General features: G+C 43.6%; 1 protein-coding gene across 2 annotated transcripts in view; it reads left to right on the top strand.

Moving 5' to 3' along the window:
• Nucleotides 1-9,404: 9,404 nt before the first annotated feature.
• EED (embryonic ectoderm development) overlaps nucleotides 9,405-20,302 on the top strand; it is a 119,938-nt gene continuing 109,040 nt past the window's right edge. Inside the window, exon 1 of one of the 2 annotated variants that reach the window (XM_086933972.1) lies at nucleotides 9,405-9,571. In XM_086933972.1, the coding sequence (XP_086790098.1) occupies nucleotides 9,413-9,571 (159 nt within the window). In that variant the 5' untranslated portion in view covers nucleotides 9,405-9,412. The remainder of the gene's footprint in view (nucleotides 9,572-20,302) is intronic. The other variant, XM_086933973.1, reaches the window with a different exon arrangement.

The raw sequence follows: 20,302 nt of genomic DNA on the forward strand, positions 1-20,302 counted from the left end.
CACGTTGGATTTAATTGACAAACTTTGTTCAGTGATGTACAGCAATAACCATCCCAAATGTCAACCTGCTTTAACTTCCGCGGGTGCAGCACGGGTTAGTCTTCTATTTTTAGTATGTCTCACCTGGCGTTATCAGCGCGCATGCGCTGCCTCGCCATACGAGGACCTCTTGGAATCAATATGGTTTTAGACCTTATGTCTCTGCTCTGCCTGTAATTTTCATTGGCGAGCGTCATTTGTCGTCAGTGTTTATGTTAAACATAGTTTGTTGATTGCACCACAGTGTACTTAGCCCCTCCTGGTTGCCATCCTGTTCAACTTAGGACACACCCTACTCGACTGGATTTTTACTGTTGCATACGTCTTGCATGTGGGATGCATTCCCTTCTATTGTTCATGTTTACCTTAATCTCTTCTCGGCTCAAGGCACGTGGGGCTTGAGGTGATTTTTTTTTTAAAGAATGCATTTGTAGGTTTACCAAACCTTTTGTAACTTTGCCTCACATGAAAAAGAATCTTCCTTCAAGTCCTACTTTTTAAAATTCTTCTTTAATCATTGACCTTTCATTTATTTACATATTTAATTAATTAATATTAATTGACTATCATCGCCGTTCCTCTTGTGTGCCGTTGCTCTGCGGTCTCCTTTGAAATGTGCACTTTTCTTGTGGCTCCTGCCTTCTCCTCTCCTGTGAAGTTGGGTGTGTACTTCTGTTTCGCTATACCTGCTCCATAATGCGCTGCAGTTTGTTACCCTGACGACAGTATTTCTCTGCCCTTTTTCGTGGATTTTCTTCCTCGCTTTCTGAAGCTGGTACTCATGTCTGCTCACAGCTGCCCCCTGATGGTACCTTCAATAATAACATTAAAACCGTTTTTAACCCCTTCGATGCTCATGACGAGCTCAGCTCGTCATGAGGCACAGTGGAGCTGTGCTGATGACGAGCTGAGCTCGTCATGAACAAGGGGCTTTTCAATAATTCAGCACTGGAGGAAAATTGCTCTAGCAGCCAAGGTGTTAAACACAAACCCATGCAGGCCCTGTAAGTTTTTCGGAGACTGGAGGGGGTTCAAGCTGACCTATTCGCTCCATGCCCAGTGTGCAAACAAATGGGACTCCTTTTAAGATTGCCGGGGCACCCCAAAGCATACAGAGACCTTGATTGACACCTAACTAAACTACGGAGGAGTGAAATTAGGGAACTTCTGTGTGTAAGCTAATGATGACTGTGGGTGACTGGGCGTGTACCCGCCACCACGGACGGAGCCTCTTCTAGGGTCAAAGGTCAGCTCGCCCACAGGCCTTGCCCACCTTTAATCACTGGTCCCTCTCATCTCCACTCTCAAACTCGGATTAGTAGTTAGGTCAATTCCATCTAACCCATCACCTCTTGCGCATCCTAGGCTATTATTTCAGAGCGCCACAGTGCTACAAAGATTTCTAATTCTCCAGTGTTAGGTATGAATAGTTTTCTCAAGCCTCTTTTTATTACTTCTTTGAAATGACGCAATTGCAGTACAGCGTTTATCAAGAGAGAAACAAAACTACACTTCGGGCTCTTTCCGGGAAAGCTATGTTGTTTGATTTGCGTTGGCACATTTTTTTTTAATTCGTATGAAGGCTTTTAAGATTGTTGTGCAGTTTGGAGATTGCGAGATACTGAGTAATTGTGCAAACAGAACCAACTGGCCAGGATCTATTAGTCCTTTTAATTAAGGATTGAAACTATGTTGACACCATCTGTGGCGCTTAACAGAAACCCAGGGGGAACTCCTGCTGACTGTTTATTAAATGTTTTGCAGTGGAATAATCCATGTTGTCTGTGTTTTTGAAAAAGAAGACGGGATTTCCACTATTTCATTTAAGAGCAAATTGAAACTATAAGAAAGTGAATGTGTACATAAAACCACATATATATATATATATATATATATATATATATATATATATATATATATATATATATATATATATATATATATATATATATATATTATCCATATATATATATATATATCTGTGAGCAAGGGCAGATGCCCGAAATGCGTCGGATCTAGTGGCTTTGTTGGAATAAAAGAACTCATGCCAAATCTGCTCGTTGGAGTTGCGTGATCTTTCTTTTCACTCGCGTGAGTGGCAGTGGTGAAGATTGCACTTTTGTGGATATATATATATATATATATATATATATATATATATATATATATATATATGCAAATATATATATAAATATAATATGTCCATACATATGTTTGTCTATATACGTGTATATATTGTCAACTGATTGGATACCTACAGACAAATGGGCGCCCACATTAACTGTATCAAGGGTAATGTACATAGTCTCAGTCCGAAGTGGTGCTTCCAGGAAAGTGGATGTGGTTCCAACACCCACAAAGTTTCACCTAGGCGAAACCAAACAACAGACCTAATCTCTCCGAGCACTCTCACTATACATGAAATTAAGTTGTATCAATATGTTTTATAATGCATCTCAATTGGCATTTGTCACTCTCCCAATATCTTTCATCAAAAGTCCAAAATCCCCAGTTCAAAGTTCATCTGTTTTTATTTTCGTATTTTTCCAAATAACATGAATTCTCGATACAGCAGCCACAGCAGCCAACTTTAACAGTCTCACAAATTTATAGCCATCGATTTTAGTCATGTACCAATATTCAGCTCCTCTAAAAAATTATTTTCCACATTGTCGGCAACCTGAACACCATCCACATCCGGGGCTTATAAAACATATTGATACAACTTAATTTCATGTATAGTGAGAGTGCTCGGAGAGATTAGGTCTGTTGTTTGGTTTCGCCTAGGTGAAACTTTGTGGGTGTTGGATCCGCATCCACTTTCCTGGAAAAACCACTTCGGACTGAGACTATATACATTACCCTTGATACAGTTAATGTGAGCGCCCATTTGTCTGTAGGTATCCAATCAGTTGACAGTTTTTGTTCAGCAAGGAGCAGCCACATTGAGGGTAATTTGTACTTGAGAAAATGAATAGGGTTAAAGAAGCGCAGGATCTATTCAGCAACCTGCAAGCAGGAGGTAGTATTGGCTCTGTCACAAGTGTAAAGAAAGCCGCTAAAGATGTAGGACTTAGAGAGAAGTTTTTGAAATTCTAAAACCTAAAGAAGCAAGAGCTTAACAAATGGTGGGACGCTGTGACATTGAAGCAATACCTGACCCTTAACAGGATACCAAGGGGTTTGAGGTCACAAATAATGCCCACTTACGAGGATCTTGAGCCTGATTTATTAGCGACCTGGGAAAAAGAGCTTACCACTTCATCTAGGAATCTTATGAATATATTGATTGAGAATGCGGAACGGAAAATCAAGAAACTCCTAGATGTGATCCAAAAGGTGGAGGATGAAATTAAAGACTTGAACCTCCCTGAGGCGACAGTAAAAAACTATACCATTTTAGATAGCTATTTGAGTGACTTGCAGGCAGACATTAAACGCAGGAAGGCGAGGAAGTTAAGGCGCAATGAAAATGATTATAAGGCTGGACGCGTCTTTACTTTTGCTAAACGATTTGATTATCTAATGAAACAAAATTGTGGTTCCAAACAGCGAGTTGCAACCACCCCTACTGTCAGTGACACCAAGGCCTCATCCAATATTTCGAGTAGTGAGAACGAGGATGTGGATGGTGTTCAGGTTGCCGAGAATGTGGAAAATAATTTTTTAAAAGAGGTGAAGAGGCTAAGTATAGGGAATCGAGACTCTACAACCAGAAGCCGGGGTTTAGGTATCGCAAGACAAGGAGAGGAGCTAGAGGCAAGAGGACAGCAAGGAATAAGACGCGGAATGAGACTGAGATCCTGGAAGAATTGAATGCTTTAAGAGAAGTGGAAAACAGTGAGATAGAAATTATTAATCTATCTAGTTTGGAATTAACTCAGGATATGGTAAATCTGTTGAAGAAGGGTATGGGATTTTGTCCTAATGTAGTACCAGATTGGTACATGACTAAAATCGATGTCTATAAATTTGTGAGACTGTTAAAGTTGGCTGCTATGGCTGCTGTATTGAGAATTCATGTTATTTGGAAGAATACGAAAATAAAAACAGATGAACTTTGAACTGGGGATTTTGGACTTTTGATCAAAGATATTGGGAGAGTGACAAATGCCAATTGTGATGCATTATAAAACATATTGATACAACTTAATTTCATGTATAGTGAGAGTGCTCAGAGAGATTAGGTCATGTGTATATATTAGTGCATATGTATATACATATGCATACGTATACATATATATGCATAAATATACATAGATCTATGCATATATATTCAAATATAAATGTATACATATATATGCATACAAAAATATATACACACATATATAAATGAAAAACATACACTAATATATACAAAACTAAAAAACAATACCATTCACAACACAAATTGCTTTAACTTTAACAAAGGCAAGACCTATTGCATTTCCAATGCTTGTTTTACTACATTGTTCTAATCACCTTTCGACAGTTAGGAGCTCAATCGAGACACGAACCAGTTTATTGTGTATTGAATGACGCTGTGAAAGAGATCAATGTTACTAATACAAAGAACTGTCATTTTAGAAGAGTTATGCCAGTCACTTCGCCGAGCAGTATGCCAATATTTAACGAAAAAGTATAAAGGAGATTTAGGGCCCGATGTAGGTAAACGCGATTTTCCGATTTCAAAATACCGAGGCGGGCCGAATCGGTATTCTGAAATCGGAAAACGAGATGTAGGGAAAAAAAAGCGAATGAATACCGATTCGGACGTCATCGGTAATGAGAATCGGTACGTTCCGATTCGGCACGGACCGAATCGGGAAGTACCGAATCGGCTAACAACGAATCGGAAATTACCGATTCGGCTAACACCGATTCGGTAAAAGCCGATTCGGTAAAATCCGATTCGGCAATCATAGATTCGTAGCCATGAAAACACACCCATGGCGAAAAAGCCCATAGGAATGCATTGAAGAAACCGAATCGGCTTTTACCGAATCGGATAATACCGAATCGGATTTTACCGAATCGGATAATACCGAATCGGATTTTACCGATTCGGTAATATCCGATTCGGTAAAAGCCGATTCAGCCAATGAGGTGGCTCCCCCTCCCCCACCCAAACAGGGAGTGGCAACCCTGGCAGGTGCAGCTAATTAAGAAGTTTCTGGAGAGCCAGCCTGAGCTCAACACTCACAGTTAGCAGCAGTGGGAGTAGGAGGTTGTCAACTGAACTGAAGAACATGGCAGAGCAGTGCGAAAGCCAGAAGTCCTCCCAGAAGAGGAAGCCGAAGTTCACCACCACCGAGCTTCAGGTGCTGGTCGAGGAGGTGGTGAGGGTGCACCGCCAGCTGTTTGGAAAGCTGTCCCTCAATGTGCCAGACAGCACCAAGAGGAGGATCTGGGCCGAAATCGCCCAAAAGGTGAATGCTGCGGGTGTCACCCCCAGGTCCGTAGAAGAACTCAAGAAGAGATTCTACGACATCCGCAGCCTCACAAAAAGGAAGATGGCTGAGATACAGAGGCAGGCTGGAGGCACTGGAGGAGGCAGGAACCCGGCGCCACCCCTCACCGAGCTGGAGGAACTGGTCTCCAGCACTATTGAGAGGGAGAGTGTCAGTGGAATTGGGACCCTGGACAGCTCTGCGAGAGCTACAGCTACAGGTAAGAAGCATGCGCATCATGACACACCCTACCAGACACCACCCCATTAGACACAATGCATAGGCAAACCCCAGCACAGTACTGTCACCAACATACAAGAGACAAGCATCATGGTACATGTAGTCAGCAGAAGTTAGCTAAATATGGCAGTGCAGAATCACAAGACAGGAAACAGTGTGACACAGTGTAAGGAGATGCAAGGACATGTGGAATGCTTTAATTGTACTGACTGTAATACATCGGCACTCAGTTTACAAATGCTTCTTTGTACCTAGGGGCACCATCAGGCGGAACAACATTGACATCAGAGGGAGCAGCACCGTCTGACACTGCACTCGCAGGGGCGAGCACCAGCCAGGCTGCCCAGGAGGAGGAGGAGGACGGAAACACCCTAGGGCTAGGTATGGAGGGAGACCTGGTGATAGACTTCGATGCACTGCACTCCCCACAAATGGCCAGCACACCCCCCCTTGCAGTTCTCCCCAGAGAACTCCCCTACAAGGGACACCATTCCGCCTACACCAGCTCCTGCCACAACCATGGCCTTGCCACCTGTACAACCTGTCCTGGGAGCAGGGGCTCAGGGACCGGCCAGCACCACACCCCCACCAGTGGCACCCCAGCCCACTCAGCAGGCCGGAAGCAGCAGTGCCCGGCGCCGTACCATCACCACCACTGCTGCACCAGCACGGGAGGGCAGTGTATTCCTGGGCCTCGAGGGACAGATGGTGAAGATTCAGAGGCAACAGGCAAGATCCACGATGGCCTGCCAACGCCAGCTCCTGCAGCACAACCTGCAGATGGGAGAAATAAGCAAGGGATTTCAGGCCTTCGTGGAATCGAACAAGGAGGTGGCAGCAGGGTTAGGCAGGCTAACCACTGCCATAACCCAATCATCTAGCAGACAGGAGGAGCATGAGCTGGTGCGCAGGCGGGATGCCCGGGTGCTGAACCGCGCCATGAGCCGCCTTGCTGCGGCGACGGCACAACTGTGCCATCGCAGCGCGAACATGGAATCTAGCCTGAGTCAGCATACGGCAGAGCTCACAAGGGGGATGGCCCGGATCACCACTGCTATGGAGGCCATGATTATTTCGAACACGGCCTCCAATCCTGCCCTGGACCTGGGTGATGCTGGGGACAGCAGCAGCCGCAGCAGCCCGGCCAGCGCTGCGTCTGAGCCACGTAGGAGCACCAGGCGCTCCGCTGATGCTGCTGGGCATTCAGAGGGGGCTGAGGGACACCCCAGTGGGTCTGGCAAGCGGGCAAAGAAATAGCCTTGCAAGGGCGGGTGAGGCAACCTGAACCTTGGACTTTGTTTTTTTCCTATACACCATTTTTTGTTGCACATCAGTGCTGTAACTGTGTTGCAACAGTATTAAAATTTGTTTTTTCCCAACCAACATTTAGCTGTCTTTGCATCTGTACTCACTCAGAAATAGTTCTCAGTAATCTCCTCACGTCTGTATCTGCCATCACTTGGCGTACACACCCCAGCTGGCTGTGTCAGTGGCACAGCTTCGTCGTCGTCATGGTCCTCGTAGTCAGACAACTCCACCTCAGTGCCCTTCTTCACCGCAAGGTTGTGTAACATTGCACATACAGCTATGATCTTGCAGCAGGTGATGGGGGTATACTGCCTTGCACCTCCACTCTTGTGCAGGCATCTGAATCTACTTTTCCAGATGCCAAAGGTCCGTTCGACAACATTCCTTGTGCGTATGTGGGCCCGGTTATACCTCCTTTGGCTGGGTGTGGAGGGGTTGAGGTAGGGGGTGAGTATGAATGAGCGGAGGGCATATGCACTGTCGCCTGGAAGAGAAAGGGGTTACATTACACACATGCATACATGTAATCCACCTAGCTTCTATGTGTTATGGGGGTCTGATGATGTGTCTCACCTAGGAGGTATCCTTCACCAAATTCGCCAGCCATCAGCCGTGCATAGATGCCGCTCTGTTGGAAAATATAGGAGTCATGGGTACTCCCTGGAAATTTTGCAACCAGGTCTGTGATGGTGCACTTTGCATTGCAGATCACCTGCACGTTGATGGTGTGTGTAGACTTGCGATTGCGGTATATGTATTCGGTGTCCGCTGGTGGGCAAATCGGAATGTGCGTGCCATCTATGCAACCGATGATTTGGGGAAATTGTGCCATCTGGTAGAAGTCAGCTTTGGTTTGTAGCAGTTCTGCGTGGGTTGCAGGGAAAGAGATGTATTGGTCCATCCTGTGTATCATGGCGTCAAGGAATGTGTGGAAGAACCTTGACAGGCTGCTCTGGCTCACCCCTCCTGCTGCTGCTACTCCACTTTGATAGCTGCCAGACGCTAGCAGGTGTAGGCTGCATAGCACCTGGATGTGCGCAGGGATGGCGTGTGCCCTTGGGGTGTGGTGGTCCAAGAATGGCTTGAGATCCCTGATGAGCTCAAGTATGGTGTCAGAGTCCAGCCTGTATCTCTGTAGTATCTCTGCCTCTGTGAGCATGAACAGGGTTATCCTCTGTCTGTAGACCTGTTCATTTCTTAGCCATTCCCTCCGTCCTTCCTGCTGTAGCCGTAGCCGCCTCGCAATGACATAGAAAGCTGCCATCCTGCAAGTTGCAATGCATTTTGGGCCTGTTTATATGGGTTGGAGTTGGTTACCACCTGATTGCAATCCATGGTAAATACCGAGTGAATTCTACCGATTTTGAGCCGATTTCGGTGTTTCTGTGCCTCCCTACATCTCCCCATCTGTCGGAATCGGGAAATTTCCCGATCGGCGAATCATACGATTCGGCATGTTTTCCGATTCGGCTCATGTCCGAATCGGTCTATCTACCGATTCGGTACATGGACCGAATCGGTGATTTTCCGATTCGGTGTCACTAACGATTCGGTACATGGACCGAATCGGTGATTTTCCGAATCGGTGTCACTAACGATTCGGTACATGGACCGAATCGGTGAATTTCCGATTCGGTGTCACTACCGATTCGGTACATGGACCGAATCGGTGTTTGCATCCGATTCGGTGTTTTTCCGATTCGTTACATATCCGATTTTCGGTATGTACGTATCGGATTCTTTCCCATTCGGTACTCATTCCGATTCGGTTTTCACTCCGATTCTTTATGTTTTTTGTTCCCTACATCTCGATGGCTGTTTACCGATCGGTAAGGGCCAAAAATCGGTATTTTCGGCCGTTACCGATCGGTAACGCCCTACCTACATCGGGCCCTTAGTTCCATTAACATATAAAAAAAAAAATCGGAGTTTTATATAGCGCGAACTAGACCCGAACGGAATCGGGTATCAGAGCGCTTTACATAGCACCAGTTACGTTACATGAGGACACACATTCATTTTAGGCACGCGGAGATTAAGTGATTTGCCCAAAATCACAGGAGGTTTTGGCGTCGTTACGGAGACTGGAACCCAGATCCCCAGGTCCGAGGTCGAGCGCCCTGGCCGGTAGACTTATTATATAGTTCGATATAGTTCGAAGATGTCTAAATGAGAAATATTATCGGCGGTTGTATTGTGAAGGAAAAATGTAATCGCCTCAATATCGATTCTTAGATTACAGAAGAAGGCAGTTATGTGGCGTAGGCAACTACGTTTTGTTTTGGAATCACTCATATTTAAAGATGGCCGCTGCATATTTTGCAACCTCTCGCTCTTTCTTTTTTCTTGTCTTATTTCTATGTCGATTGAGTGTTGGCGTTTGCGGCAGCCGCTCCATGGCCGCCATTGGTTGGACGGAGTCTGGGAGGCAGTCTAGGAAGCGGAACATGTCCGAGAGCGGGGCGGCTCTGGCGGGAAATAGCGAGATGCCGGGCAAGAAGCAGAAGCTAAGCAGCGATGAAAATAGCAACCCCGACCTCTCCGGGGACGACAATGTGAGTAACGCCGGCAAGGGTTGCATTTTCAATACATAAAGAACGGAGAATGCACCCTGGTTACTTTAACTAACGTACACATTTTGCATAGTTTGGCAGAGAGGGAGGGGATTTCCAACCTGTGACTTCTTTGTAGTTTCTTTTTAACAAAATATAAATACTCTGCTTTAAGGATCAATTGTTTGACCTGAAATAAGATATGGGCGTTACATAGACTATATACATACACGCCAGAAAAACCGGCAAATTTACGTCTCGTGGTTTCATTTTCTATCAGATGTCGCCCGAGGTCCACACTTTAGAGGGAGATGTCTAGTCGGTGTAATTTACGCAGCTGCGTTAGTTCACTTGAGGTTCTTAGTTGTAGTTAGCTGGTCTATGATCGTAGTTTTTCTGAGAAATAATGCAGCTTTTACGTGGTTCGTGCCATCCTTTTGTACACACGTTATAAGCAAAGTACGACACTAATTACCGAGGTACGGTTTAGAGGAGCTCGTGGTTGGGATGTGTAGGAATTAGTTGTGGTTGACATTTTGGAAGACCGTTTATACAGGCCTATAAATTCATTCGAGCTATTGTTGTACCATGATGCTTGATTCAGGGAGAATAATAACGTTGTTGTTCTCCCGTCCCCACCACCCATGTGACCGACGCAAATTTTGAGAGGAAAAGTAATACACTGTTTAGGAATGCAGAGTTGGTGTGTGGCTTTTTTTTGTACTGCATCTTGATGTTCCCTATAGCAGCAAATTTGGGAGGTTTGAGAGGTCGACAGAGTACCAAAAACCTAATTATGTAGCCCATTGTATTAATCAGCAATGTAGACATTTAAACTCACTGATGTACAATTCAAGCATTATAAAAAAGTTTTATTAATTGACTTACGCTTTGCAGAAGACTTTTACTAGTTAACATTGATTTTTATCTGTTAGAAATGGGGGTCTCTAGTTGGCAATGGTTTGCACCTTTGTCCAAGTAGGGACCCTTCCTTCCTTCTAGTCCGGATAAGGGGGATACTCTACTGAAATAACCCATGCTCACCCCTTTTGTAGCTTGGCAAGAGCAGTGAGGCTTAGCTCAGAAGCAGTGTGTAAATCAGTCGCACATAACCAACAGTAATAAAGTAAAAAACACTACAAAAGGACACCACACCAGTTTTAGAAAAATAAGCACTATTTATCTGTTCAAACTCGACCAATATGATAGAAAACCAACATACAGTAATCAAAAATAGGCACTTCGCAAGTATGACTTTAAAATGCAGTTCCTTAAAGGTCCATACCTCGGTTCGGGGCTACAGCATTGCTGACAGCAACAGAATCAAACTGTTCCGGCGGACCGGCATTAGTGTCCGCAGCCTTGTAAACAGAATCTTTTGGTTCTGGCGACCGTTTCGATGTGGGCTGGTTGTGGCAACTATCGCGGTTGCGATGTGAATCGTAGGGGTGTTACAGGCGGTGCCCTCAACTCGCAGTGCTGGCAGCCACTCTGTGACAGTCGTCCAGCTGCGTCAGTGAGACCAGAACTGCATTGTGGGGTGAGGTGGGGCTCGTTGCGGCGGTGCTGATAGGTCACAGTGCAAGCAACCGTGTGAGTTGATGGGAGCTGGTGTTGGTCGGCCCAGACTGCGTTGTGGGGCGGGACGGGGCAGTGCGTTGTGACTTACGAGCGGTGCTCCCAAATCACTGTGTGATCACTGGTGTCAAGGTCAGCAACATAGTCTGTGAGACCAGGGCGACAGAGTGCAGCGTAGTTGTGGGTGAGACCAGGGTTGTGGTGGTGCCCTTTGTGGTGCCTTCAGGACATGGAGCCTGCTGCGGTGTCGATGGTGTCTGCTGCTTTCCCCCTTTATGGCGACTGAAACCCACGGTTCGAGAGGCGGTACCCAGAATTAAGTGAAGTCTTTGCTGTCCCTGAGAAGAAAGTTCAGTCCATTCCTTTCATTGCTAAAGGCAGAAGTAGCAACTGCAGGCCAACCCAGCAAAGCAACAACAGTCTAACTCGGAACGCTATTTAACAGTTACTTCTTGGTTAACGGTCTAAGCTTGAAAAAAGTTGGAAGTAAATTAAATAATGCTAGTCAGAAAGATTTTGTGCATCTTCCATTTAATGTATCTTTTTGAAAAATTAACAAGCACCCTATAGTGTAATAATTGTTCCAAGTGCGTATTTGAACATTGATGGAGCTATATCTTTAATATCTATTCTTCTCTTCAGTCGTATGTTTCACTATTGTCTAAGTGAGGAGTTACTTTGGGCTTTTTGGTAGAACTTGTGCTTGTGTATGTCTTTGTTTTCATTGGGGATTGTGCTAGTTTTGATTTCAGACCTTGCATACGGCAGATATCATAGATTGGCTCTATTAAAAAGGAGGAGGAAAAGGCTGAAAATCAAATTAAAAAAGGAAAGCGAGGACTCAGTATGGATTAAACTACGGGAGGCTGCCTTCAGCGGCCAAGCTAGACTATTCTGGTCGCTCATTGGGGAAGGTTGTGGTGTAAGATCTAGATCCTTACCAGTCCCGATTGAAGAACAAAAATGGGTAGAATGCATCTTGAATTTGTATGCCGGAAATGGAACGGTAGTCGTTCGCGGTAAAACGAAAGAGAATAATTCCGGCCTTGTCCCGCCTTCCGAAAGGATTATTGAATTGGTTATTAAGGGCATGCGTTTGTCGGGAGCTATGGGCCCGGGTGAGTTACCTATCTCTGTTTTAAAACAAAATAGTGTTACTTGGAGTAAGATTCTCTTCCATGTGTTTAAGTTTTGTTTTTTGCATAACATAATTCTTCCCTCCTGGAAGGGTAGCATACTGGTCCCCCTGTATAAGAAGGGAGACAGAAATGCACTCCAAAATTACCGTCAAATTGCCCTCTTGGATGCTGTTGGCAAAGTTTTTGCTAAATGCCTTTTGCAATTAATTAATGATTGGGTAGTGGAGAATAATATACTGCCCCTTGAGCAGACGGGGTTTCGACAAAGGCATGGCACCATGGACAATTTGACCGCCTTGCAAGTTTTATCGGAGAAATACATCAGGATCCGGGGAGGAGGAATTTATGCAGCATTCATAGATTTCTCCACAGCATTTGACAAAGTTGATAGTCCCCTGCTGTGGAGAAAACTATCGGACCTAGGTATGCCAGCTGAGCTCTTGGACTTGGTCCGAGAGCTTCATTCCGATACATGGTGTAGAGTGCTTTTGGGAGGGGAAAGAGGCCTCTCTCAAGCTATCCCATCTGCCAATGGGTTGAAACAAGGCTGCCTGTTGGCCCCATTACTGTTTTCCTTATACCTATCAGATTTTCCCCAGACTTTATCGGCAAGTGATGGGATTGCCCCAGTACTGGGGGGCAAACCGATAGTATGTCTGTTATATGCAGATGATATACTAATTTTGGACTTGACCCCTAGTGGATTGAATAATCGTTTGCAAGCACTCCACGGATTTGCAGAGACACACCATCTAAGGATAAATGTATCCAAGAGTAAAGTTATGTGCATTGTAGGAAGGAAAAAGCCAAAATATGGGAGTTTCTCCTTGAAAATAGGGGTCATGGATTAGAAGTGGTTCAATCCTATGTTTTTCTGGGGAAAATAATTTCTAGTACGTTAAGTGACAAGGCCCATATAGCTAATAACATTCGGAAGGCATTGGCTCATGGGAAGGGTCTAAACACCCTTTATAGATCTACTGGCCAGAGACATTTTGCTTATTTGTTGGAGGTCTTTAGAGCTAAAGTACAGGCCTCCCTACTATATGGTATAGAATTACTTGAAGTGGGGAAATGGGGTTTCCTGAACACCACGGAAGGAAAAAAATTACGGAATTTGTGCGTGGTTAATACCGTTTGTAATACAGCGGCTCTTAGGCTGGAATTTGGCCTACGAAGTGCTTAGGTTCAGGGCCTTGCTGGGGTAATACGGTGGGTTTCCAGTTTGGCAAAGGGTGAACCAGGCACCTTAAGATATTTGATCCAAAAAGTACTTCTTGGAACCCTAAAAGAGTACTCCTTAATCATAAAGAATTTTAGATTAGCAGTTGATCTCTTGAAATTAGATGAATCGACTTTTTTTTTCTCTTAGATGAATCGACTTTTTTTTTCTCTATCTGCATACCAGTTAAAATCGACCTTAAAACTGGCTTCATGGAAACTAAGCTTTGTAATGGATAGGGAGGCTCTCATTGTAAAGAGAGGTCCCCTACCAGTTATTAATTCCTATTAAATTAGGATTATTCAACCTTATGTGTCCTGGAATCTTCCCCATGGGGTACGTCGTTTTTTGTTCCTTCTGAGGCAGGATATACTTCCTTTAAATAATTTATTGTCAAGATGGTTTGGCTCATCGGTAATGTGCAATTTTTGTAATAACTCCAAACAGGATGTTAAACATGTATTATTTGTATGTCCGGCTTTAAAACTACACCGTCTTAAATGGTTGAGACCTACTTGTTTAAGACTAAGTATCTTGTCTGCCCCTGCTTTCTTAGATGCTATTTGTAATCCGCCAAATGAGAGGTTTTGTTGTACAATTTTTTACTTTTTTAAAAGTTTCTTAGATATATATTAGTTTCGTTTTCTGTATCACTTCTTCTTTTTGCTATATTTGATGAAAACTGTATACATTTCAGTTTTGGTGATTTTATGTGGACCTCTGTTATGAGTTCCAAAACATAAATAAATAAAAACTTGAGAGCCGCTGCTGCCATCTGGGGAAAGCGGTGACAGCCAGTTGGAGCGGAGAGGGCAGGTAAGGAGGGAAAGCAGGGCTGAGCGCCTACAGTGAGGGTTGGTGGTGCTGACATTTTTTCACTTATTACAGGCATGCCTGAGCCACCATCCCACACAGGCATAGTTAACGCCCTCCACGATATACTGCGGATTCAGTTATCTCAGACTGACATCTATTTCCCCCATTTCCTCTTCCAAACCAGTTATTTTTCCCAGCAGTCATCTCATCTTGAATGTTTTCCCCGCTCCTCCATTACTTGTTTTCTACTCACTGCAATCCCTCATCATATACGTCATGGGTCACATTTCACCCTGCCCCGTTAGTGTCCACTCGATTGGACACTCACGATCGTGTCACTTTGCTTATTCTTGTTCCCCACCACTATCACAATGCCTTAACGCTTTTCATTCTCTGTCGACGTCTAATCACTCATTTTAAGCATTGGCCCATGTAGTGGGTATGTAAAATTGTACCACATTTAGAGGTGCCTCTTTGAAATGCTCATCCAATAATTCATTAAGAAAAGTTCTGTCTTCTGAAAGTACCGTGTTTTTAATTAATTTCTTAGTCAGTGAGGCAACGTGTAAAATAAGCCGTGATCTAACTACGCATTAAAACGCAAAGTCCTGCCTATTGAGAAAGTTCTGCTGAGGGCCGCTGCAGCAATTTAGCATTTTACAATAAAGCAACACGTCGCAATATTAGGTTTTAAAGTTGCAGTATCTGCTTATATGTTGGCGCTGACAGGCTTGTGTCCTTGTGACAACAAGGTCCATATGTGATTACTAACTAATCCTCCCCGCAAAACTGAGCTTCATGCAGTCAACTTTTTAATGTTGAAGAACTAATTATGTAAATATTTGTACATAACTTCAAAATGATTGCTTGTGGAAATCCTACTTTCCAATTTAAACAGAGCATGTTTGATACAGTGACATTTTTACTTTCCAATTTAAACAGCATGTTTGATACAGTGACATTTTACTGACACCTTATGGAATGTCGTATTATACTGATTTCATATAAGCAAAACTCATTCTCATTACAGAATGGCAAAAATATATATTTTTTTAATATTATCCATGGGTATTTATTTACGGTAACAGTTTTATTTGTAGATTGAAATCAACTTTATCTTATAGTGCCTTTTCAGATTAGACCGCTAAACCGATAGAGCACATTATTGTGGTAGTTGGCTGTTTGTCACTCATCTGGATTTGTTTTTCTAGAGCAGTATGGGTTGGAACTTTAGGAAGACTTCTGTGTTCACTGCTTCTTATTGTTCTTATCAGTGTTTGCCTGATTTAGGAGAGAAAAATGAGCCAGTAATGTTATACGCCTGATTTAGTTGCATTTGAATAACCAAAATGTATTTGCTAATCTTAAAATTCCAGTTTTTTTGTATTGGCGAAACAGCATGAATTTGATAGGTTTAGATGTGTTCCCATACCTGGCGTGTCAGTCCGTTTGGCGCCTTTTTTCCCTCCAGGTTAAAGAACAGTAGATGTTTCAGCACCCAGGCAAATTTGCTGCATAGCTAAATACATATAAGGTCCCAAAGGTGAGACCGATTTGCATTGCAAATGCTTGTTCTGATCGGAAGACACCCCAGCCTTTTTACTGGTGCACTTTTCAGAGGGTGCAGATTAAGTGCTTTCTTCAACCTTGCACTTGGTTATGTTGGTTTTTGCCAGCTTGTGTGACTGGGTGTGAAACTTGTTGGGCTGCACTTTTGTTTGTGTGCGGTGGTGTCCTTGTGGGATATTTGGGTGTTGCTTGTTGAAGATAGGCAAAGTGTAAGTTTGGTGTACAGCGTAATTTAGTAAAGTAAGCTGGGGTTGTTATGGAATTTCAATTGAGGTGATGTATGATTTAAGTTTCTGTTTTGTGCATTGAATGAGCAGACTTTGGGATGATGGCAAAACCCTTTGCTGAAGAAAGCCGGCAGGTTCGAGCTGTGGCAGTCTTCTGACTGGGCATCAGCGACTACGTTTCATGTAAGCATAAATGTCGAGACGTCATTTTGTGTGTGCAGCCATGGTGTTCATGTTCAAGGGGGTCACAAGACTTGCACACTTTGTCTTTGTGTGGTAGTCTCTGTATTTATTGTTGATTCATTTCTTTGGCATGAGGTGTAAAAAATCTCATTTCTTAATTAGTCACAATTTCAGGGACTGTTAATTGTTGACTGTGGATATTGGAGCGTTTAACAGGTTGTTGGGTAAATGTGTAAGCTAAAATGTTGGAAATTGAGTTGTTGTTAATGATTATACATATACTTTATATGAAAGGGAATCACTGTTCTTTGTTTCTTTTGTAAGAAAAAGGGGTGCGTAGTATTTTGTGAGTCCCCCGTTCTCTGGATGTCTGAGCTGGTGTCTTGAATGCTGAGAATGAATGGTGTAATAGAATATTTTTTTGTGGTGTGGAGTAGAAGCTGTGAGATCTACAGTTGGAGGGAAGGTAAAGCCCTGACAGTACATACCTCCTGCTGTTATAGCCCGAGGGCATAATCTGAAATAAATAACTTGACTTTTGAGTGGTTCCAGACTCTTGCAAGAAGTCCCTGACTTCAACACAAGCCTACATGCCTTCAAATTGTTGTACTTTTACTATGCTCTTCTGAAGTGATGCCTTAAAGATTCGTTCATGTTGGGTTTACTTTGTGTACTTGCTATTATCCCTTTTAAGTACCTCTTTTCGTTAAGCAAAGGCCCCACAGTACCATACAACTCATGCACATTCAATATTCTAACTAGAAGGCATTTTAAAACCCAAGATAAGGGACTTTAAAATGACAGGTACACATGTTTGATTCTTCACTCTTGAGTGCCCTCTTGCAATACCCGCTTGTGGTGCACACCAATGTAAATTTTACGGAATAATCAAACCCGTCATGAGGAGTGGTTTCCGTTTGAATTACGTTGAACTTGGGGGTTATATGTGATGCAGCAGACAGCAGCTGAAAGGTGCACCAACAGCTCTTTTCGCAGTAGCATGTCTATCTAATCGAGGGACACATTACCCATCTTTCCTTCCAGCATCTGCTCCTCATTCATCTCTCAACCAGGGTGGTGGGCCGTGCAATAGAACAGCCAAATTCTGCCACTTGGTGAAAGCATGTAGACAACACTATTTCTTTTGCAGTGTTTTCTGAAGTTCATTATTATTTAAGTATAAAACTGCTCAATAACAGCACTGCTGGTAATGTGCTCAAACTCAAGCACATTCTCTCAATTTTATAGATCAACAAAGCTCACTCACTTGTAAAAGGATTGGCATAGTATGCTGTTAACGGTCATTTCACCAGGGGTGTGATATGTAATAAAATATTTACTTGCCCAAGGGGCAGGTTGCTACATACATCTACTTGTTCTGTAGTAAAATACACTTGTCCTTTTTGTGCCATGTAATGCAGCAACAAATTAGGACTGCAATAATTATATAAGAGCTCTGAGATAGCCTCTCCGATTATTCCAGGGCCCCTTCCATAGTAGGATTTGAATACAAGCAATTCCCTTATATTCCCATGTTACTGCAGATCCACATACTGTGACTGAAAGTAATGGTAAACAGTTCCAGGTTTGGAATACCCTTTGAGTCTGTGCAAGCCTACTAACTTGCATGTTAAAAGGGTTTTCACCAACTCTTCTCTAATCATTTCTCATACTGAGAGAGGATGGAAATTTACCCCTGACAATGGCAGACATAAAACTTCTTCCAGGGTTGGGGTAAAAAAAAGTGGTTGGAGGGAAGTGAACCTGCAAAAACAAATCTACACCTGCAGTTTTGCTCATACTAAAATGCAGTTCACAAATATTTTATAGGAGTACTATTTATTGGCCTAATTCTGTAAAGTCTTTTTAATTCACATAAGCTGTATATCTGCATTTAACGCAAGGACATGGGTGCACTTTTGACTTTATTTAATAATTGGGGCCCTAATTAGGTCTAGCGTTAACCATGACCTTTTGTGTTTAATAAAATTCTCTCACTGTCCATCGGCTAGCTTCACTGTGAGTGACTGCATTCTGTTCTTTCACAAGGAGCATATCAACACATAGTAATTTTGTTTGGTGCCAGGAACTACTGTGGCTATGTGTGCTTTTTGAGACAAAAGCAAAAGTTTTGCTTTTGCCATGTTTGTTATAATGGTGAGGGCCTGGCAGCTCCTGCATCAATAAGGTTTTATAAAAAACATGCCAAAACAAGTCAAGCATTGACCAAACAAAAAGATGCTGACCAACAATTTCAGACCTATTGGCTTTACCAATCCTTGTTAGTTTTTGTTTTCCATAATCTTTTTAAAACTGGTTACTCGTTGCTTATGGGGGTCTTATATGTCCAGGAAATGGCATTTTTTTTCCCCCCTTGAAGGAGTCTTCCTTTTAGTGATGCGTACTCCGGTGTGTTCGTTGTCTACTCCCTCAGCATGCTAAGCATGCTGCAGTTGGATATATTTGTATCTTTGACTGTCGCACAGTTTGAAGTCTTGCTGCAGGGCATCGAAATGTGATCAGGGTGCCGTCCTCTATCAGGTGACCTAGTTTGGATATTCTGATCATGTCCCATGCTTGAAATACCCTGAATTTACCTCTTTCTGGGAGGCATGTGCCTTCCCATATGACTTTCCTATCCCATCCAATTTGTCTCTCTGCTCCCTTCCACGCTTCTACTGTCCTTTGGGTAGCCGGTAATAGGTGTCCGGACCCTTTACTCCTTTATAAGTAGTGTAGGTGCGTGCGTGTCTCAAATTGGCACAGTTCCAGGGCGTATGCTGGGTTTGTCCCTGGCAAGTATCCCCACTCATTAATTAGTAGCAGATGTGCTGCACGGTAGTATGATCTTATGTCAGGGAGAGCAATCCCCTCTGTTATATTTGCTGTGGTACAGCGTCTGAAGCACTATCTTTGGTTGCTCTCCCTCCAACAGAAGTGTGCGTACCTCCTTGTCTATTGTCCCAAATGTTTCCTCTGGAATCTTGTAGTGGGTTTTGCAGGATGTACAGTAGTTTGGGGAGTGTAATCATTTGTACATTGCTGCTCTGCCTAATAATGTTAGGGGCAGCTGTCACCACCTTTCATCGTCCGTATGAAGGTCTGCTACTACCCTCTGGATGTTATCGGAAAGACTCAATGTGATATCTTTTGATGTTTAAATGCCTATGTATTTGAACATTCAGTGATCACTTGCAAGTTCTCGCCTGTCTATTTCTCCTCCTACCGGATATAAAATCGATTTGTCCCAGTTAATTTTATATCCTGCACGCCTCCCATAGGCTTGGAGTTCGCGGAAGAGGATAGGTAGCATGGAAGTGGGGTTGGTGACGTATAAAAGGGTATCATGACCCTTGGGTGGGCTCTGACTAAACATGCTAGCGGCTCCAAAGTCAGGGCAAATGGCAATGGGGACTGCGGGTTCCCTGCCTAGTGCCATGTTCTATTGGGAACCCATCCAACATTGTCCCATTGACCTGGTCTTTAGCCTGCAGTGACTTGTAAATCAGTTCGATCCAGGCCAGAAATCCAAGTCCAAACCCAAACCTCTTCCACGTCTGCCACATGAATGACATCGAATGCCTTTTCGGCGTAGAGTGATGGCAGTAAGTGTGGTTCAACTCTTTCTTTGAACGTGTTCAGCCAGTTTGCTAGATGACGGAGGTTAAACCTAGACCCTCTTTGCGCATGAATCCTGATTGGTCGGCATGTATGAAGGAGGTGATAACCGGCGCCAGTCTGCTCGCTAGGATGATGGCTAGTATCTTAACCTCCACATTTAGGGGTGAGATTGGTCGATAGGACACACACACTGTGGCCGGTTTTCCAGGTTTGTGAATTACCACCACCATTGCATTGTGTAGGTCAGGAGGAAGTGTGCCTTCCTTCCGTGCCACTTGAAACATCTTGGGGAGACATGGGCCTAATAATCCAGGGTTCGCCTTGTAAAATTATGCCGGTAGACCATTGTGTCCCAGGGTTTTCCCTGTTTTTTGTTTAT

The sequence above is a fragment of the Lissotriton vulgaris genome, chromosome 8 (genome assembly GCF_964263255.1).
Source record: "Lissotriton vulgaris chromosome 8, aLisVul1.2, whole genome shotgun sequence".
Lineage (NCBI taxonomy): Eukaryota > Metazoa > Chordata > Amphibia > Caudata > Salamandridae > Lissotriton > Lissotriton vulgaris.